At 37.3% G+C, this 23,491-nt stretch overlaps 1 protein-coding gene across 1 annotated transcript in view; it reads left to right on the top strand.

Annotated features, from left to right (window-relative positions):
• Positions 1–23,491, top strand: part of Ankfn1 (ankyrin repeat and fibronectin type III domain containing 1) — a 390,235-nt gene that overhangs the window by 236,116 nt on the left and 130,628 nt on the right. The window contains exons 4-5 of the mRNA XM_013149456.3: positions 11,575–11,776; positions 14,571–14,781. Of these exons, the coding sequence (XP_013004910.3) occupies positions 11,585–11,776; positions 14,571–14,781 (403 nt within the window). The 5' untranslated portion in view covers positions 11,575–11,584. The remainder of the gene's footprint in view (positions 1–11,574; positions 11,777–14,570; positions 14,782–23,491) is intronic.

Here is a 23,491-nt window from a genome sequence, read left to right as displayed (position 1 = left end):
GGTACATTAGGTAATCAAGACCATTGCCCACACACTTTCATCCAGAGACCTTATGTTAGAAACTGACAGAGGAAAGTATATGTGGGACTCTCAACTAAGGAACACAGAGCACTCAAAAGAAAACATGAACACACTTAGGCCATAAGAGGGGGAAAATAGACCTAAGTGTGGCATTTAAAAAGTCCAATTCACATAGATAGACTATGAAATAACCAGGACATTTTAAAATACTAATCAGTAGTAACTGATTTTCTGTGCTTATAATTCCAACATCCTAAAGATTTTTGTTTTGAAATAAATATGCAAGTGTTTTTAGGGGCAAAATTCAGGTATGGATGGAGTTGGTATATAGAATTTAGAACAACTTTCAGTTGCTTCAGTTACTCCCACATCCCCACATATGGAATTAGCAGCCATAAATGTGCTAGGAGTTGAGTTCTGGAAGATTTATTTACAAAATTTGGTCCCCTTTAGGATTATGGTACCTGCAGTTCTTTCATTAATTATTCAGTTAGATATTGCTGTCTTTTGAAAGCAAAAACATTCTTAGAGGAAATAAATTAAGCCATATCTTATCATAAATGCATGTATTAATTTTTTTACCTTGAATATACTCCAAAGAACGCTAAATTATTATTACATTAATTATTCTGCTTTCTACTTACTTGTACCTCTCTTCAAGAACTTCCCTTATAATTATTCTTTCACTAGACAGGAGAAATAAGATATTTCCTTCTTTTTATTAAGTGCTTGTATTAGACAATACTATCTAGAGATGTTACAGTTCCTTGAGTTACATGTAAAATACCAAACTCACTACCTTTTCCCTTTCCCTTTGAAACTCACGATTTTATGTCCTCTTTTGCTTGGTTTGGTTTGATTTGGTGTAAAATTACTGGTTGATCCATAATGCACCCAGTCAACCAATAAGACTCACAGAATTTTTCTTTTTTTGTAGTGGGACTTAAACTCATGATCTTGTGCTTGGCAAGCAGGCACTGTGCCACTGAGCTATATCCCCAGCCCAAGGCCCACAGAATTTATCTTCAGGTTTGCTGATCCCTTTAGCCTCTCCCTCTAATCACTAACACAATTGGGGCCATTTTAATTTCTTTGTCTTTTCAATCTGTCCATCTCTCTCTATCCCTGTTGAAGTTTCTAGCTCTTATGTTTGTTTTTTTCCTGAGAGGTTCATACTTCGTTACCATCTATCACTGTTCCCCACACCCCATCCCCTTTAGAAAACAATTTCCTCATTGCTGTAAAAATGCAAATCTCAACTTTTAAAAAATGTTTTATTTCTCACTGACACATAATAATTGTATGTATTTATACAGTACAGTGTGACACTTCAATAATACAAGTACAATGATCCAATAAAGGTAACTGGCATATCCCTTAAGGGTATCTGGTGCTCCTCTGCTGTGCACAGTTAAAGTCTGTGCTATCTTATCACGTCTGCGATGCCCCAGATTTTTTGCCTTCCTACATCTCCGGAGAACTTTCCCAAGGTCCTAGCATGGTTGATAAAATGTACTGCTATGCATGTCAGAGCCCAGAGAATTTCCATTTTTCCTGCCTCCAGCACTGAGGCCCACACCATAGCCATACCATGACCTTTCCCATCTCTAGCGCCTAAACTGAGTTGTTATGTCTGGAATGACCTTTTCTATCCTTGCTGGCTAGTTCATCCTTCATCTTCCAAAAATCCTTTCTCTGGCCTGTTTTCCTCCACTTTTCCCATGATCCCCTCCTGTCTCCCTCAAAGTCAACTACTCAACCTTCTGTGCTACTTAAGCCTCAGGTTTTTTGAAAGAAATGTTTAAAAGTTAAGAAACAGATACAGATCCTGTTTCCTGTGAGTCCATCATCTGTTCTTTAGCATGCCTTGATTTCTTACTATATAAAATGGAGATATTAGTACTTCTTTATAGGATATAAAAAGTTGACCATATCAATGTATTGCAATAGACTGAATCCTCATGCTCCCCTCTTTCATCAATATGCTGAAATCCTAACTCTCAACTTGATGGTTTTGGGAAGTGAAGCCTTTGAGAGATAACAAGTTCATGAAAGCAGAGTCCTCCTGAAATTATTGCCCTCATAAAAGAGACCCCAGGGACCTAGCCAGCCCCTTCCTCTAGGTGAGGTCACAGCAAGAAAACTATGAACCAGATAGCAGCACCTACCAGACAGTGATCCTACAGGCACTTCGATGGTGGACTTTCCTACCTCCAGAATCATGCAATATAAATTCCTGTTGTTTATATGTTAACCCAGCTCATTATAGGAACCCTACAGACTAAAAGAAGTATTATTCTAAACAGTGTCTAGCCCATAGACAGTGGTATAGGAGTGTTTTCTATTATTATTTCATTTTCTACACATCACACTACATCACAGATGTATATTTTTAACACGGCTTTCCTTTCTAACTTTGAGCTCTTAGGGTGCAGATAGGATGAATTTGCCTAGAATTTTCCCAATTTTAGCACTGAGTTTCCTGCACCTTAGGGACCCCCTCAAACTCAGGCAAATCAAGACAATTGGTTTCTTTACATGAGCCTCTACCTTACTCTCTTGTGTGTTCCTAGGGTCTACTACAGAATACATAAATTACTGAGGAGATCACCAATAAGCATTTGCTGCGCTATAGAATCAATATTATCTTTTCACTTTTTCCTCCATAAGCGTGTGCTTAAAACTTCAGAAATTCAATCTTCTTCCTATGGAGTCACAACTGACCTTTTAAAACTTAGTAATGGAGATATATAGATTAGATAGGTAGATAGATAGATATTTTCTTAAAGGGCAAAGGAACTAAAAAGGTTACTTCCACTTTGTTCCACTCCATTGTATCTCATCATTATAATAGAATTGGCCACCCTTTAGCAATCAAAGGCACACTTGTCATTTTAGCAGTGGGGCAGAGAATGGAAGAGGTTAAACTTTCTTTTCTGTCTAGTGACAGGCAGGTGAAGCCTGAAGCTCCACTAGTTTACATCACAATCTAAGAACAATATTGTCCCAGTCAGAAACGTTCCCTTCGCTGAATGTATGTGCCTACACAGCTGTCAAGAATGGCTAGAACTCCTATTTCTAATGGACTACGTCTTGACAACTGCTTCTGCTTGTCCTCCAAACTGGCTTACTTCTTCTTATATGACATGAATATACTGAAAAATTCCCACAACCAAGATCCAATAGAAACATGGACTCTGGAAGTGCCAGGATTCATAAATGAGGCCAAGAAGTCTTGCCTTCAGAATCAAGATCTAGGAAGAAGCTAATAGGCAACAACTCAAGCTATTTTAGGGATAACAGTAGCAGAAACGTTAAGGGCATGGGTTTTGGAGTCAAGAGTTCAAATCTTGCTGCTCCTTTTACTTGCTGTCCCTGACAAGTTATCTAACCTCTCTGGGTGTCAGATTTTTTGTTTACAAAGTAGGGATATCATAATAGTACTTCTTCCTAGGGTTACTATTACATTTCATTTTAGCCTATAGGGGAAAAAACTTGATTATAATCAGTCTATTCTCAATCACAGATTTCTCTGGTCAGGCTCAGAGCATAAAAGATGAAGGGAAAGGAGGAAAGATAGATCAAGGTAGGTTTAACTAAAATACCAATAGCTTCACATATGCACACAAAAAAAATCCCACTCCATTTTGTTGTTTGCTTGTATGTGATGGCTTCTAAGTAACCCTCATGACAGTCTGCAGGGGAGAAAAAGAGAAGAAATTACCTGCTGATTTCTGTCAGTTTCCTGTCTGTCATTGGTTTAGTTTTTCAGGTTTATAGACAGTATCACCCAGTATCGCAAGGTTCCCCAAGTAGAGCTCAACTTATTGTGGGTCTCACTGGGTTAGGGTTGCTGCAGCTACTACCACAACAGGGATGACAGAGACCATGCCAGTGCCACTGGTCACTGTCCGTGTGTTTAGAGGTAAGATGGCGGAGGAAGCCATGGCTCTCTAAGCAAATAGCAGAGTCCAGATAGCAAATGATTGTGGAGAAAATCTGAGGGGCGCCACCCTCCACTGGCTTCTGGTTATTCTGAATCTGGACTTACCAGACTGTTATCACTCTTTTTGTATAGCTCAGCTCTTCATGTAGTCACATATCCTGCACAAGTCTCCAAAATGTAGAGAAATCTGGCTACAATACTTCAAAGAGGAAACACTTCTGATGAGCTCAATTTACCAATTGTGTTATGGTTTGTGCTCTTTGCGTCTCCTCTAAGAATCCTTCTTATCTAAGTCTATGAAGATTTTATCTCACATTTTCTTCTAGAAGGTTTATAGTTTTAGCTTTTAAATGCAAGCAGCTATAGCTTTTGCAAGGAGGATGCCATTACAGCTAATTACATCCTATACCTGGCTCTCTACAGGTCCATTCAAACAATCTTATTTCCACTTCTCTTTGCAGCTCAAGTTCCCTAAGCCTATCAGAAGGAAGAAAATAAAAGTACCTTTTTTCTGTAGAGCAAATCCATGGGTTTTAATTTTTCTTATTAAAACAATAGCTAACAAATGGATAAACAACAATATAGACACAATAAAATACTACTCAACAATAAAAGTGAGGAACTATTGATATACACAATATGCATAAGTCTAAAAATAATGTGAGTTTAAAACACTGGGTGAAAAAGGGCACATTCTGATAATTCTATTAATACGAAATTCTGAAAAATGGAACTCAATCTGTAGTATCAGAAAGCAAATCAGTAATTCCCTGGAAATCATGAGTAAGAAAAGGAGTTCATCTAAAGGAGGAAAGAAAGATTATAAAGAGATATAAGGAAATTTTTGAGAATGACAAATATGTTCATCATTTCAATTGTAGCAGTGGTTTCCAGATAAACAATTTATGTCAAAGCTTATCAAATTGTACCTGTAAAAACATGTAGTTTATTGCATGTCAATCATACTCAAAGAGCTGACATGAGATAATAGCTAACATTTATTAAGCACATATTTTTAGGTACTCTGCTGGACCATTTACATGTATATATTCTCTCATTTAAAACTCACATGTCCCTTTTAGATTATTACATGACTTATTAAATGAGCAATGATGTTACTGATGATGAAATTAAAGCTCAGTGAAAGGTCATATAGTGAATAAGTAGAAAAGATAAGACCTAAATTGGATCAACTTTATATCAAAGTTCCAAATTTCAATTCTGTGCTTAAAACTGTCAAGATTATCTTGAGGTTGAAGAAGAAATAAAGCATGACAGACCTTAATGTGCTCAGATTTTCAAAGAAATCATCTAAGAAGGAAGGCTAACAAAAGAGTGCTATCCTAGATTTAACACAACAAAACCAGTTTCCCTGTCCAGTCTCCTCCTAAGTCTCTATTTTACCCACTGAGTATTTCATTCAAATTTTGAGTCTTTTATTTCTGTTCAATTCAATGATACAGAGAATGCTGTTGTTAACATTTTTAAGATATTATTGTCATTGTCCTATGCTATAGGATTACATGATGTAATAGTAAGAATGGGGGCAAGAAGTATATGACACATTTAAACAGAGTAACAAGAGAAGTTATCATGGAAACATTTACAAAGAGTGGGTAAGTTAAGAAAAACCCACAGAAAATAGTAAAGCCTGAAAGGACAAGAGGAGACAGAAATCTTTGTAATGCAGGAAAAAACCAGCTATATGAAAATGAGTATTACCCTATGGAAATACCAACAGCTCGTTTTCTGTCTTCCAATTGGTGTCTCCCATTGACGGTACAATAAATCCATGAGCAAGGAGTAATTATTCATTTATTTAAATTTTCTTTAACTTGTTTGCACAATTGTTTTATAGTTCCCAGAAAACTGGTTTTTCATTTATCTTGTTAAATGTATTCCTGAGTATTTTATTCTTTTGATGCTATTGTAAGTAGGGTCGCCCCCTTAAGTTCACTGTCTTTTAATTCAGAAAGTAGGGAAAAAAAAATCAAAAAATACGTTTACATTATTTTATCTGTTTTATATGTGCCTATGCAGTTTCTTTTCCAATGCTCTTTTTTTCTCCATGTGGATTTTAGTTGCTAACTGATGCTCTTTCATTTTAGTCAGAATGACTCCCTTAGCACTTGTTGTAAGTAAGGTCTGATGCCAAATTCTCTGCTTTTATCCATCAGGCAACACTTTAATTTCCCCTTCAGCTGAAGTGAAATTTTGTTGGATACAGAAAATTTATTTAACACTTCATTTCTTTTATCTTTTTGAATATGTCATCCCAATTCCTTCTGATCTCTATGGTTTCTGGCAAAAGATTAACAGTCTTTTTTGATAACCTTTTATACACAATAAGCCATTTCTTTTATGCTATTTATAAGATTATTTGCCTGTGGCTATTGACAGCTTGATTATGATGTATCTAGGTGTGCATCTCTTGGAGCTTATCTTACTTAGTATACTCTAAGGGTTGTGGATGTGTACATTTAATATTTTTCATCAAATTTGGAGAGATATTTCTATTATTTCCTCAGATATCTTTTAGGTGCCCCATCATCTTGTGGGACTCCCCTTTGCTTATGCTGACAGTGTCCCACAGACCTCTGAGACTTCATTTTTTTCATTTATTTCTTTCTTCTTAGACTAGCTAATCTCTTTTTTTTTTTTTTTTTTTTTTTTTTTGTCTTTTTCCTTTTTATCGGTACCGGGGATCGAACTCACAACTGCCTGTTTCCAAGGCAGGCACTTATGCCACTGAGCTAAATCCCCAGCCCCTAATCTCATTTATTTTAAAGTCTGCTGATTCTCAAATTGGCTGTTGAACTCTTTCAGTTATTGTGATTTTCAACTCCATAAATTTCTATTTAGTTCTTTCTTTATAAATTCAATCTCTTTACTAATATATTTGGCTGGTGACAAAATTCTCATAATTTCTTTAGATATGATTCCTCTTAGTTCTTTGAAAATAAAGTCTTTATGCAATAAGTACAACACTTTGAATTTTTCAGGGGCAATTTATATTGACTACTCTATTTTCTGGGTATGCAGCATAACTTTTTGTTTCTTTATGTGTCTTATAATTTTCTGTTGAAAGTTAAGCATTTTAATAACACATTGTGGTAACTCTGAAAATCAAATTATCCTTCTTCCCCAGCATTGCTGTGTTGTGTAGTGAGTTTTCAAAATTAAATCTAGAAAGTCTGTTTATTTTTTACTTATATGTGGCCACTGAAGGATCTGCTTGGTTAACTTAGTGGTCAGAGAATGATAAAATAGAGATTTCCTTTTATGTAGAGGGCACCTTTATGTGTTAGGACAAATCTTTTACACTTGGCAAGGAGAACGACACCTCTGCCTTAGTCTTCACTTCCTGCCTGCACAGAGCCTTAAAGACAGACAGAGATAAGAGTTTAAGACTTTTTCTCATGGTGTTTTTCATTTTATTTTATATTTTCTACATTCTCACTCCTAGGTATGCAGGTGATGTGCTATAGTTCCCAGAATATGTCAGAGTTCTTCAAAACTTCCTACAAACATCTCATTCCCCGGATTTTGAAAAATTTTGAAAAAAAATTGTTAAGTAAGTTTTGATGTTTGTTTTTTTGACCAGCACCTGGAAGTAATTTGCCCTTCATGGGTTCCAGGTCAGTATAAAATAAGTATAAGCCTTTTCAGTGGGGTCTTTTGGGGCACCAGGAGACAAGTCAAATAATGAAGTAATCCTAGAAATGGAGTCTTAAGGAACTGAAACCTTGTTCTTCCCCTACCCAACAGTGGAAGGCTATAGTGTTAAGCATGAATGTGGATGTGGGCTTTGAAGGCTATCACAGAACTGCAAAAGACGAAAGTAGTGCAAAGCAAAACCCAACAAAACTTGCCATTCTTACTGAACTCCTCAATAACCTCTTCTTGAATTGCTGCAAGCCTCTGTTTCATTTCAAAGATTCAGAAAGAGTTAATTCAGATAACTTGCTAATTTTCTTATTGGTGTCTCTGAGGAAAGGATTTTTGAAGGTCCTTTTTTTGCCCTTACCACTGATGTCCTACTCTTTTATCTTTAACTTTTATGTGAATGTTTGTTTAGGTGTATTACGTGTAAATGACTTTTTAAAAGTCTCAACTAAAGAACCTTTGTCCTTTACTAGGACAAGTAAACTTTTTAGTATATTTTGTTTACATTTAATAGTCACCCTCTTTATTTCAAAGTCTTTTTTTAATATTTCAATTATTTTTCAATTTATCTTTGTTGTACCCTGCCCTCTGATAATCTGAAGTCCTACTTCCTATTTCTATTTTACTATAAATTACTCTAAATATACATATCAAAATATTTAAACTTGCATAGAAATTTTGATAGGGAACTATCAAAATAAAAACTAAATAATAAAAACATAAGACCAAATTTCAAGACAATATTTAAAACAAGAAAATTAAATCATTATAATAAACTTTTGATCCTTCCAATAACTGATGCTATTTACTAACTACAGTGCACCAAACAAGATAATAAACTTCATTTGCTGATTAATTAATCTTCATAAGTCTATACAAATATCTTGTTACTATTTACATATGACTAAATAAACTCAGAAACTAAATCCAGAGCCAATACCACAATGATTTTCAAGGCCTGTCCCATTCATAAGAGTAAGAAGTTAAGTGCACAGTTGGTTGGGAGGAGTCATATTTTTAAAAATAGATCTTAGAAAATTATCTTGTTTTGCTATCTTTCATCTGATGAAAATTTTAAATATGAAGGAGAGAAAGTATAATTGTAGATAAGTTTGTAGATAAGTTAGAAGAGTGAAAACATGCTAAAGAATAGCCTGTAAGAAAGGGACATCTGGGGGAGTATAAGAAGGAAGTCAGAGGGACAAAGTCAACCTAAGTTGATGGAAGGGAACAGATGGGAGATGAGCAAAGACAAAAGAGGCCATGTGAGTAGGTGCCACCAGTTAGAGGGCAAGTCACTGGAATTTGATCAATCGACAAGAATTTATTTACTGGACTTCTGGGCATTGTGGGAGATACAAAAGAAGGCAGAGTTATTTTGGATAATGATGTACACAAGACAGATGGCTTGAACTGGGGCATTAATGCTGAACGTAAAGGCTAGAGACAGAAGGCAGAGAGAAAGAGGTTAAGGCAATCCCCCTGGGAGCCAACTTGTCTATGAATCTGCAATTTGTGTGAACATAGAAAAAAAGCAAATTAGGTGAAACTCTGTAGTTGTTATTGAACCAAAGATAAAGAATTCATAGATGAAAGGGAAAGAAATCACCTGAACTTTCCATTTCTGCTTTTAGGTAAATTAGATTAATGAAGACTGGTAAAACATATCCACCTACACATACATACGTTCACTTAGCTAAAACAGGGCAGAGCCTAATGGGTATGACCATCTTGGGAGGAACTAGAAAGTCTTGAAGGAAGCCACAAGCAACATTTAAAAAGTGTCTAATGGCATTTAACAAGGTGAATCTCTATTTATTGAAGTGAAAGTAAATCAAAGCTGCTGTTAACCAACGTAGGACTTCATTGAGAATATGATGAGGAAATAAAATTTCAGGTATCCCTCTTGTATAATAATTAATAACTCTTTTATATGTACTCATTTATTCTAATGTATTTATTGAGGCCCTTCTATGAAAATATTACCTACTGTGAGTCCTCCTATATAAGTTCTTTGCATGCATTATTAGATCAAAGTTTTACAACAATAATATGAAGATACTATTATTATCCCCATTTGATAAAAAGAAAGATGAGGTAAACAGGCTCAGGAACTTGTCCAAATCACATAGTTAGTAGGGGAAAGAGTAGGAATTCATGTGCTACTCTGTGTTATACTTCTACCTGAGGTAAGTGCATTTTACATACTGACAATATAAAATTAAGATTTGGAAGTCCTTCCTCTTGAAAAACATGTAGACTAGTTGTGAGACAGGGAGTCAAACAAACAATTGTAATACAATAAAACACTTACTGTATGTACTGAAGTGATTAAGTATTGTATATGCTAAATGAATGAGCAGAGAAATATATAAATGTCCCTCAGGTTGTAGATACTTTTTGAGCAGAAACGCTAAGGATCAATAATCATCTCCTAGGTAATGAAAGCAAAGATAGAATTCTAGTATATGTAAAATAATACATACAAAGGCCTACAGGTTAAAAAAAGGATTGAAGTAGTTAATAAACACTCCAGAGAGGTAAAACTGAAATGTAGCATTGAGTACAGCAGAAAATATGCGATACACACTTCTATATGGAGCTACAGAATTTAGAATTTATCTTGTGAAAAACAGAAAATTGTTAAAATAAGTTCTGTGAAGAGTTTTCATCAATAGTAGAGGTTCTACAGTTTTATATTGTGGGATCCATAAGGTTATAAAAAGTCAAGGCCTCCCAGATGACCTGAAGGTCACAGATAAGCAGCAATGGCAGCATTACAAATGGAAGACAAACACAAACATAATGGGAAGCTGAGTAGGGTGGTAGGTTCCTGTAATTCCAGCATTCAAAAGACTGAGGCAGGAAGACTGCCATGAGTTCAAGGCCAACCTGGGCCATATAGCCAGTTTAAGTCCAGCCTGAATTACAAAGCGAAACCTTGCCTCAAAAACAAACAAACAAACAAAAGATGAGAGTGGTAGGAAGGCAGTAGCATATCTTAGGAAGCTCTGGGTCCTGTGCCCTGGAGGCTTCAGCAGATATGAAAACATTTCGCACACAGGTGCCATAGCAAGTGATATTCAAGCATTTCTTCACTAAGATAGACATACACAGACACACACACACACACACACACACACACACACACACCAGGCAGCCATACCCTTAATAGCATTCTTATTTCAAAAGCAATACCCAAAGTAAAGTTAGGTAGCTCATTAAAAGGCATGGCTGACCTCCCAGAAACTAACTTCAGGTGTGGCTGGGGCCAGGGGTCAGGCGCATTAAAGATTAGAGATTTAGGAACAACGTTCAAATACTACTTGAAATAAAGCAGTCAGGAATGCCCTGGAAGACCCCTACCCAGGGTCTCTAGGGTAAGCAGGAATGGTCCGACATATACAAATCTATCAGCCTCTGCACACAGAGGTAGTTGACCAAATAAACACAACTAACCTCAGAGTTCAAGTGGTACCACCAAGAGAAGGGGTATGCGGGGAGCAGTCACACTATCTTACAGAGGACAGCATCTGGAATGAAGTAAATAGAAAAATCCCACTTCTCTATACCTAAGAATAACTAAACTGCCCTTGGGTTACAGAATTGGTACACAATTGGCTGAGAGACGAAAACATTCTGAGTAGAGCTTCACACCATACACGTTTGTATGGAAATGAACGTGTACACATAGAAAGTGGAGATTGTCATTTCATTCCTGTCACCAGTTAGGTCTGTGATCATGGACAAGTTGCTTCTTTTTCCTAGGCTTCAGCTCTCACATTTTGAAAATGAAGATGCTAGGAAGGTCTCAGACAACCCCCGAGATCCTTTTCAGCTCTAACGTCATGTCAGGATTCCCGTGGCTACCAGAGATGATAAAATTCTTTGTCAACTTATAATTCTGTTGTAAATGATCCATCAGAGCTTCTTCTTCTTAGGAATTGCCGTATGAAAATGACCCAACAGATGCAGAATTTACATCTTTCTCAGTCAAAAAAACACAGTGCCCCATCGTCTCCTAATGCTGCCAAACGCCTATACCGGAACCTCTCAGAGAAACTGAAGGGGAGCCACTCTTCCTTTGATGAAGCCTATTTTAGAACAAGAACCGATCGGCTGAGTCTCAGAAAGACTTCAGTGGTAACAAACCTCTTTCTATTCTATGTCAGTTTGATTTGTTCAGTTATGTTTGAAGATGTTTGAAGAGTATGATTTGCATTTATTTCTGAAGCTAATGTTTTCACAATTTTATAAATGCTGAAATAGAATCCAGTGGGGAAGGAAGTACATGTATCTATGATGTTAGACAAAGTTTGAGTCATTGTGAGACATTTCCCTTTTCTTTTCTGTAGCTCCTTGTTTTATTATTTAAGAAATAAATCTCATAAAAGAGCAGTTTGAAAAATATGCAATCTTGGGTTTTCTGAGATCTCCAGTGTTCATTCAAATAATAATATTAATACTGTTTTCTTATTTCTGCTGTGTACTCCACATGCTTTCCAAAGACATTCGAAATACAATCCAGGCAATGAATGCACATCTTCTACATTATGATGAGGAGGAGAAAAAGCAATAGAAAAAGAAAACAAACATATAGGGAATGAGAAGAGAAATTGGTTTATCAAAAACCTAGGTAAATATAGGCTTGAAATTTATCATTACATTTATTTTTGAGTTCCCAGGCAGTCAAAGCAGAAAAGAAAACATAATTGGTTATAGCATTCCATTAGCAAATATTTGAAAGTATAGCAGTCTATCAAGAGAAATGAACATTTTCCTGTTGTTAAACTGCCTGACCTCTAAAGATGTCATGGTGAATTACGTAGAGAGAAGGAAAAGAAGCTGAGTACAGTGGCACACAGCTGTAAGCCTAGCACCCCAGAGGCTGAAACAGGTGGACTGTGAGTTAGAGGCCAGCCAGAGCTACACAGCAAATCCGAACCAGCCTGGATGGCATAGCAAAACCCCACCTCAAAATCCAAAGCAGAGAGGTAGTGTACAAAAAGAGTCATACTCTTTTTGATATTAGAGATGTTCTCATAAAGTCTTCTATGTGTCCTCTCCCAGCAAAAGCTAAGGGCATAATATAAACCTGCTCAGCAAGGGTATTTTCCAGGGAGCAATAGCTCCATTTGTCAGAGCTTAAAACAAGTGAATCCTGGCCTTTCCAGATAGAAGCAAGCAAGCATTTGCCAACAAAAGCATGGAGGAGGAAATGACTTAAAAGTGAGAGTAAATATGGGATATGGGAAATTAGAAATACTAAGAATCAAAACCAAATACACACTGTGAACAGGGAAGCATTTTAACTTTGAATTCATTTGTTTTCTAATACTATTCTCATTTTAAATTGATCTTCTGGGAGGGCTTTCCTCTGGCTAAAGTTACCTGATCATTGGAGGCCTTTCAGTTTAGCAGTATGTGGACAAAACACTTTTCCATTCAGCAGACTAGCTCACAGCAATAAGAACCGCAAAAAAAAAAAAAAAAAAAAAAAAAAAAAAAAAAAAAGCTTCATTCCTGGGTCTGTATGGTGAAAACAACAAGCATTAGCATAATTACTTCATATTTTCTTCAAGCTCCCATTTTAAAGCCAGCCAGCATTTTCTGACCAAGAAAATCATTATTTTTTTACAGTACCAGGAATTGAACTCAGGACCTTATGCTTGCCAGGCAGATGCTATGCTGCTAAGCTATATCGCAGGCCACAGAATCAATTTTTGAGGAGACTAAAAATAAAATCTCTCTTCTTACACATTTGGTCACTAAAGGTCTTCCTTGTGCTAACTGGGTGACCACTATGCTGGGTCAAGGCCAATGCTATTTCAACATTTTTAAAGATCAAGCAATTCCAGAATTTTCCTTTGTTTACTGCTAATCTCTTGAAAAAACTCTTCAAAAGAACCATATTCTCTCTAGCTATTTTTCCTATAGGTAATACATATTCCATAAATATTCAACTTCTGGCCCCTTCAGACTCCCAAAACAATTTGCCACAGCCTCTGAAACCTACCTTGAATTCTGCCACTTGAGCAATTCACTTCAGAGCTCAGAAACACCAGATGCATTATAGTTGTGGTTCTACAAAAAAGAAAGCATGGTGTTAGAAAACCAAGTGATCTAGAAATATGAGCATCTACCTGCAGACAGTATGGTGCATTGAGAGCCGTAAGCACTGATAAAGCACGCAACATATATTCTTTAGCAAGATTATTCTTGTAAAGCCTGCTAGAAAAAAAAAAAAAAAAAGACTGGCAGCAAATAGGTCACTGCCATGACAAAGGCCAAGAGGATTACACACCTGGGGATGGAGAGGAAGGGTATGGGTCTGAGAGGAACAGAAAAGGTGTACCACTAGTACTAAGCTAGTCATAGTTAAAACTATCCGTGCTAATGTTATCTATGCCAGTATCTTCCCAACTGTGCTCTATAGAATGCTACTCCAGGGGTAGTTAAAGCTGAACACAAGAAAATGTATGTAACAGTGATTAAAGAAAACACATAATTAAACTGGAATTCCTATAGTAATAAGGGAGCAACTTGGTTTCCTCCAATGCTTACCAAGTTTATTGGATGGACCACATGCTACTTGTTTCATAGCATACCTTTTAACAATCTATCAATTCGTTTTTCTTCTGCAGAAAACTAGTTTGAGAAGTGCTGATTTCAGCACTCACTTAAGACTATCCTTGCTATATAGTGCCTTGCTGTGTTAGGGTATCTAAATTACTTGCTCAGTGCCAATTAGAAAGGACAGAGGAAGTTTCAGCAGGGTTTACTTTAGGAGACCTTGTAGTACATTGTAGTAGTACAATGTCCATCTATAAGGGGGCACACAGTTCCTAAAGCAATCTCTAAATTCAGAATAAGCTACTCCACAAAGACACACTGGTCTGGGAAATGGTGCTAACCTGCTTTCACTGTTCACTTCCAGAACTTCCAGGGCAATGAAGCCATGTTTGAGGCAGTTGAGCAGCAGGACATAGATGCCGTGCAGCTCCTCCTGGACCAATACACACCAGAAGAGCTCGACCTCAACACACCTAATAGTGAGGGGCTGACACCTCTGGATATTGCCATCATGACCAACAACGTGCCCATTGCAAAGATTCTTCTGAAAATAGGGGCTCAGGAAAGTCCACACTGTAAGTAAACATGAGAATAATAGCATTCTAACTAGACCTTCAGGGCAAGGATGGTTGATCCAAGGTTCCAAAATTCTTTACATGGTTCCATGGACTTTCATGCAATCATGTTTATCAGTCTAAGCATTAAGTTGTATTCTAATTAGAATATGCTAAATAATATTAAAAAGGGACTTCCCCTCCTAAAGAACTTCCCTCTAAGTATTTGGTCAAGCTTTTGAATATGTGGAAGATGCCAAATGACAATACAGAATAGGAAGTAAAATAGAAAAAGAATGACTACATGTGTGTTTATGTTTTTGTATACCAGGCAATGTCTTGTTTTCACTTATTTATTCAACAAACACTGTGCAAGGTAATGTTCTGGGTATTGGCAATGCAGTGGTGCATAAAACAAACTTCTTATTGTCACAGAACTCAAAGACTGATGGAAGATACTTCCAATAAGCAAATAAATTAAAACAAAAACTCAAATAATAAATTTGATGAACACAATGAAATAAGTGAGTGGCTAGAGATTGATGGGGAAGATATTTTAAATATGGTTAGGTAAGGGAAGCTTCTCCGATGTGATAGTTCAGTTAGGTCCTACATGAGCGCACAGAAATGAGCCATGTAAAGATGTGGGAGTCAAATCTGGGCAGAGTGAAGAACAACTAGGAAGGATCTAAGGCAGTCAGGAATGGGACTGATGTAGTGCAAGAATGAGCAAGCCAGTGTAGCCAAAGCAAAGTAGAATATGGGAGAGTGACAGCTCAGGAGGAAGCCACTAGGGACCAGATGGTGCAGGACCTTGAGGCCATGGCAAGGTGTTTCCCTTTGATAGCTGAGTGTGACAGAAAAACAGCAGGCAGTTTTGACAGATGAATGTCACAGGCTTCTCTGCATCTAAAGATCACTATGATGTTCTGTGGAGGATGAGCAGTAATGAAGGACTGGTGGAATCAAAATAACCACATGGGAGACCACACTAAGAATCCAGAACACACTAGCTGTTGCTTGGACAAACTTGACTTTGTTGCCGAACAATGGGAGGACTCTGGATATACACTTTGACAGATATCTTAAGAAATAGTTCATATGCCATACAGCTCACCCATGGAAAGTGTACAGTATGATGGGTGTTGGTATATACACAGAGTTCTACAGCTATCATCACCATCGATTTAAGGACTTTACCACCCCAACAAGAAACCCCATACTGTTAAACCATCACTCCTGAATGTCCCCTCTCCTTCCATCCCTAAGAAAATCTTTCTGTTTCTGTACACGTGTCTGTTCTAGACATTTCATATAATGGTAGTGTGTAATGAGTGGTCTTTGGTGAATGGCTCCTTTCTAGATGTTTCGTACTCAAGTCTAGAATAAGACTTGAAGAGTGAGTTGCTCTGGGGCCAATGCAGATCCCATCCAGGAAGGGAGCAGATAATATCTATAGCTTTCAGCCTGTGCTGGGGACTCTTCTGAATACTCTACATGTATTGATTCTTTAATCTTTACAGCATCATGAGGTTCGTGTTCACATTTCCCTTGGTGCAAACCCTCAGACTCAACGACCACAATGGCTCTGTGCCACAGATTTTGTTTCCTAAAAGAAAAAAGTAAACTGATCAAACTGTTAGCTTTACTAATACTGATTCACTTATTTCCGAGTGGTGAGACCCAGAAGGCTGAAAGAGAAGTAAGCAAATATATAATTACGGGTCACATCTCTGCTCCTATATTTTATAAGCCACTACCACCCAAAGACTAGGTACAGAGGCTGATCCTTGTATCAGGAAAGTCTTTATTTTAAAAAGGCTATGTTCACCACATCCATGTCAAAGAGAGTGAGGATCCAGGTGCAATAGGATTTAGGACTTTCAAAACAGCTCCATAGTGAAAGCATTGATCTTTTTTTATAGAACTGGAGAATTTTGAGAGATGGGTAAATAAGTGTGGAATAAATCAAAAAGACACTTTTGCTGCCTCTTAATTCATCCTGCAATAACATCTACCCCAGAGATTCAGGGAAAGAGAAGGAGAAAGAGAATCAGAAGGTCTAGACACAGAGAACGCACACTGAGCCCCATTCTATAGGAACAAGGAGACCATTGATCCAGATATTGCACAGCCGTCCCACACTGGGTTAGAGGAAACATTAGTTCTACTTACCTGAGACACTACCAAAAATTCGGCCTTTTTCCTGAAGACAGAAAGACTCCCAACTTCCCAAAGGCCTCTTGTGCAAATGTAAACCTCCATCAAAGAACTCAAGTACTATCTGGTTAAACCAAAAGCATATTTGTTCAAGATATCCCTAGTTTAACTTGTTCCAGAATTCTGGGATGATAACAGCTTCCACACAATATGACACCTGAATCACCTAGGTGACCCAAGAAGTCAACAATTGCAATAAGCAAGGAGGAGACTTCTAACAAGCAAGTAAACAGATAATTTCAAACAAAAACTCAAATAACAAATTCTATGAAGTAGTGAGCAGCTAGAGATTGATGGGGAAGATAATATGTTAAATATAGTTAGGTAAGGGAAGCCTCTATGATGTGGTAATAGTTCAGTTAGGCCCTAGATGAGCCCACAGAAATGAGTCTGGCAGGATGTGGATTGTATTACACACAGACCCACACGTGTGAAAATGACAAAGGAATATTGATTACCTATGAAGTCTTCATATAAATTATGTCTGGATTTTAGAGTAACTCTGTAGCATAATGTTATTAACTTGATTTTGAAGATGAGAAATTTGTGATTGTAAGGAATTCGATGACTAAAAGTTAGACATGTAGTAAATTAATAGAGATACCAATACCTGGTATCCTTCTACACTAACTGACTCCTTTTCCAAATAACCAGTATAAAAAGCAATGACCTGTGGGCCCCTGCATCTTTTTCTTTGTCCTCTATGTTAAACTCCTATGGCATATTTCTTTATTTTGGTCTATGCATTAAGGGATTTGTATCAGAGAGAGGCAGGATAAAAGAATTGAAAGTTTTCAGGAATTTTTAGTTCACTTTCTGTATCAAGTACAAAAGAAAGAAAATTGCTTTTTTTCATGGTTTGAGCCTACACATGAGAAAAATCATTTTGCTAGCCAGACTGAGATAAGCAAACATCTACTATTAACTATTCCCAAGGAGTTAAAAAGGCAGAATCTAATAGAAGAAAAATAACACAAGCTCTTAGCATGTCTTACATACATAAAATGTATTTGTCTACATCTAACTTGAATCTCACAACTGGCTTGAGAGATGGATGTTATTTTTCTCATTTAATCAGGGACAAAATTAGAATAGGAAAAATTAAATAGCTCACCTAACCCTATGAAGCTAACAAGTGGTGGAGCCATAATTTGAATCCAGATGTCTGTTCAGTGCTTTGGCATTTGCAGAAAAGTTTTGGCAAAATCACTATTAAAGTGGATGCTCAGTTCCTTCCTTTCCTGGCTCTCCCTCTGTTTCTCTTCTAATGACTGTCACATATTGCAAAGCAGAGCATGAGGTTTCTCACACAGTTCATTTTCTTCCTTCCCTTCTCCTGCTTATTCCCTTCCTAAAACCAATCCTATGCCAACTAAAGGAGTCCAACACAATTCAGAAGAAATTCCTCTGCAATCCCCACCATTTCTTACCAGGAATCACAATGACACAGTAGGGTTTAGGAGTAGGGTTTCCAAAGTCATCAATCAGACCAGCATTCCAGTCATTTGACCCTTCACAGAGCTAGATGGAGGTGTTCATAAACATGGCTTGACATCCAACCAGGAACATATCCTTATTCATAGGAAAAGTCCCAGTAGCAGCCCCTCAAATATGCACAATCCCCTGACAATAAATACTGTATGCCCAGTATTTATGCTCGTTAACTCATCAGATAAATCTGCCACCTTTTATTAGTAATGGTTTTCTGTTCTATCTTCAGGCAAATAACCCAAAGTGCACTAGTCTCTCCTCTACCCACAGGAAATACACTCCAATACCCAGTGGATACTTGAAAGTCACATATATTTCCAAACCCTATATATACTATGTTTTCCCTATACATAGCAGATCAGTGACAGTTTAACTTGTAATTTAGGCACAATAGGTGATTACCACCAACCACTAATAATAAATCGGAACAACTATAACAACTAAGCATCACTACCCTTGCACTTTATATTAAGTAGATCAGGGTTACCTGAATACAAGCACTGCATATCATGACAGCTGATCTACTGAAGTGGCTACTAAGTGACTATTAGGTAGGTAGTGTATACAGCATAGATAAAATGGACAAAGGGGATGGAACAGAACATTGTGTCATGCTACTGAGACTAGCGTGCAACTTACAACTGGCAAATTGTTTATTTCTAGAAATTTTCATTGAATATTTTCGGAAATCAGTGGGCTGTGAGTAACTAAAATTGTAAAAATGAACGTGAGGATTGGAGGAGGAGCTATAATAGTCATTCTTGCAAAAAAGTAAAAAAAAATAAAAAATAAAAAGGTATCAGTCATCCTTGAAGTAGAATCCCAAGCACTTCCCTGCAGACTAGAATGTCAAGCCAGGACACAAGCACGGGATCTGAATGGATTCCCTAGGGAAGTCCATGAGCCAAGGGACCACAGGACATCCACAGCTATGCCACTGATGATTTCCAAGTTGTAACTGAACAGCCGCTATTTGAGAAAGACTTGTTATCTCTGGCTATTAAAGCCCCACCTCACCCCCCGTCACACACGTCCCCCTTTTTCTGACTCACTTAAACCCTGTCTTGTCCTTCAATCACAGCCCAACCATCTCCATTCGCTGAATGGTCAACGAAGGCCTTGCCTTCCTGAGGCTGCCACTGGTTTGGCATCTTGGGAGGCCCTGTGAACACTGTTCTGAAAGAAACAAGCTCCTTTTGAGTGCTTACCCTGTGCAAATCTGGTCACTCAGGTGGATTTTCCTGAACCCTCAACCTCAGTACTAAGCACGTAGCAGCAGATACGCAGCAAATTTCAGTCAAAATTTCAGCCCTATCTTATACCCCTGAGAATCACAAATAGGGAGTTTAAATGCATGTACACATTCACATTATGTGTATAATGGGTATAATTCATTTTCTTCCCCTATATCCTTCCTAAACCAAGTCCTATGTACTCTTCACTATGCCAATTTAAGGAGCCCAGCATAATTCCAAAGAAATCCCTCTGTAATCCTCACCATTTCTTACCAGGAATTGCAACAACGGTGCTGTAGGTTTTAAGAATTTACTTCCAAAGTTGTTGATCAGCCCTGCGTACAAATAAGAGGGAAGCCTAGGAGGTGCTCTGTATCTTACACGTTAAGGTACCCTTAGGGCCTGCTGCCACTGCTGTGGCCCAGGCACTGGTGCAGAACAGTTTTCAGGGTGACTTGGCTGTTTCCATTTTCACAATGCCAAAAGCATGAACTTCTAATAATCACGGAGCCTTTCTCAGCTTAAGTCTGGGGGCTTTTTCTCTTAGCTTCACTCTTTGTCTCTCCAGACCCCTTTCCCATCCCTCTACGTCTTGGTAAACACCTTCCTCTCACCATCTCTCAGATGTTGCCTGTGGAACTAGAAAGTGTCACCAAGAATTCGTAAAATGTGACTACAGAGCTGCCAAGATTGGAGGACAGTGCAGACAGCAGTGTTTTGCTCTTGGCACACTGGTCAGGACGTACCCCCTGGGTTCTCCTGTCGTCAGAGATTCCTGTTAGTGCTGGGACTGGTTCAGGCCATGTCTAAGAGGTGTGACTATAAACTAATGAGGCTGGCTTTGTATCAACAAACACAGCCAAAAGTCTGCAATCCAAGCAAACGTTACCCTTTAACAGGGTCCTCCTGGGAGACGACACACTCACAGCAACAGCGCCACCACTGTGCCGAGCACTTTGGAATTGTCCTCAGAGTCTGTTCATAAGAAAATTAAACTCATCGCGTGGTCACACCTGATTTTTGTTCCAAAGCAGCATTGCCTTCCATCATCATTCTCTATGTTCACAACCACAGGACTCAAATGATTTAGAGATGTTCCCTGAAATCAAATCCATTCTCAAAAGACAAAAATTTCCCACCATTAAGAATGTGTAAAGAAAGAGTCACAGGCAAGCCTCTAAAATTAGGCCCAAATATTTTTATCACCCTAATTTACAAATCTGCTCCTCCATCTCCTTCTGCATGCCACTCACCTACACCAACAACTCTTTTGTTCCTTGACTATACCAGCTTGTCTTGTCATAGGGCCTTTGCACTAGCTGTTCCTTGTATTTGAAATGCTTGAAAGTTTTAAATGTTGATCATTGTATGGTCAATTCCTTAACATTTGTAACATATGCATAACATGCAATCTTCGAGAGATGCTTTCTTTGGCCACCACACACAAAGTCTAAATGATCACTGTCTTAGTTACTTTATGCTCGTCGCTGAGACAAAATGCCTGATGCCCAAGTTGGGAAAGGAAAGGTTTATTTCTTAAAGTTTTTGGAAGTTTCAGTCCACACTCAGTTGGCTCCAAGACAGGCGGGCATGGCTGAACCGCCTGGCGGCTGCAAACAACAAACTCAAACCAGCAAAGAGAAAGACACACCTTCTTCCTGCCATTACATCACATCCTGGCTCCACCCCTAACTGGGTGTAGCACTAACACCATCAATCCAAGCACTAGACAATGAATGAATCACAAATGCACAATTCAAACTCATGAGGCCTGGGGGACACAAACATAAACCATGACAATCACTCTATAATCACAACACTCGATTGCAATTTTCTGCATAGTACTTATCATTATTTTTCTGCCTATGCTCCAAGTCAACAATATCCAAGTTATAGAATCAATATAAGTGTTTAAATAAATAAATAGATGGAGAAAAAAATATATATAGAATAGTATTCAGCCTTTAAAAAGGAAATTCTATTGTAACAATATAGGTAAAACTGGAGATCACTATTACAAAGTAAAATAAGCCGGGTACAGAAACACAAATACCATATGTTCTTACATGTGCAATGTAGAACAATCAAACTCAGCGCAGAAAGCAGAATGATAAGCTAGAGGTAGAGAGAAGGCAGAAATGATAGTCAAAGAGTACAAAATCTCAGAGAGAGAAATATGGGATTTTGAAATCCATTACACAGTGTAGTGAATGCAGTTAATAATATTGTAATGCACACTTTAAAATTGCTAAAAGAGTACATTTTACCACAAAAGATAAAGATTTCAGTCATGCCTGGTGATATGCACATGTAACCCTAGTAATCTGAGAGACAGAAGCAGGAGTATTACAAAGTTAACTCTGGCTTGGGGAACTTAGCAATATCTTGTCTCAAAATAAAAAATAAAAAGGGCTGGGGATGTAGTTCAGTGCAATGGCCTTGGGCTCAGTCTCCAGGGCTGGTTTAAAAAAAAACAGGAAGGATTTCAGGTGATGCATATGCTAGCTTGACTTAACTATTCTACATTGTATTCATGAATCATTAAATCATTTTGTACCCCATTAAGATATACAGTTATAAATGTCAATTAACAATGAAATAAAATTTTGAAAAGGAAATGTGATTAGTCCAAATTGTACTGTGTTCTAAACATAACAGTCATACTAAATGATGAAAAATTAGTACCAAAAAATAGTACCTAATTAACAATTTTACATTGATTACATATTGGGATGATAACACTTGGCTATACTGAGTTAACTAAAATTCATTACTAAAATTAGTTTTCTTTTTTTAAATATCACTACTAAGAAATTTAAATGAAGTAGCTCCCACAACATGCCTGGCAGAAAACATAGTTATTTTGTTTAATACTTAAATCCCCTATGGTATCACTAAGTAAGCCACTTTGGATCTCCTAAACAATTTACTTAAGTGTTTTTGTTTGTTTTAAGGAACATGTGCACTTGCCCTTTTAATTTTTATGAAACCTACATAAGAAGTCCCCTCTGTGTCTCTGACACTGATGCTTAAGGAATTACAGTACAACCTAACTTATAAAATAAGGATGTGGTAAATCCCTATAATATAGGATTTACTATATTAAGGATTCTGCTAGAAAATAGTAATTCTGCTAGAAAATAGCAGGGAATAATACTGTTCAGCCCATGTCCAGATATGATGAATTCTGAACAAAGAAACTTCCATAATAATCAACATGAAATATTGAGTCTCCAGGTCTCTAAAATCTTTTGGGGACCATAGTCTCAAAATCCTTGGGAAAACTTTAAAATAAGACAACAGGTTGAAACCCCAGTAAAGCTGTACTGAACCTGAACCAGACAGGTAAACTGGAACTTAGGTTTTAAGTTTCTCTATTCTTAGCAATTTTAACTATCATTAGAATACCTCTATATTACTTCTTTTGATATTCCTATGTTAAAACAAGTCAGTTGTAAAGTTGTTAAGTTTCCACTTGTGATCAGTAAAGATAAATTTTATTAACTGCCCTTCTTAGTTTCCCAGATGATATTGGCTTTCAGTGCAATATACCTAAGTGACCTTGTTTTCTCCTTTGAAATAACAGATAGGGTTGAATTTGACACTCTTATGAGTGCATATTGTATTTCTAAACAGCAGCTGGAATGAAAAATTTTTATCTAAGTCAAAACTATTTCTTGATGGAAAACATTGAGCTATTTCATTAAAACAAGTATTCCATTTTTTAGTGCCTCTTAAAATATATAATCAATATGAGCTTCTATTAATTAAGAATCTTCTCTGTA

Source organism: Cavia porcellus, unplaced genomic scaffold (genome assembly GCF_034190915.1).
Source record: "Cavia porcellus strain 051 isolate PalLab524CR breed Dunkin Hartley unplaced genomic scaffold, mCavPor4.1 scaffold_6, whole genome shotgun sequence".
NCBI classification, from domain to species: domain Eukaryota; kingdom Metazoa; phylum Chordata; class Mammalia; order Rodentia; family Caviidae; genus Cavia; species Cavia porcellus.
This window is presented reverse-complemented; position numbering and strand designations above follow the sequence as displayed.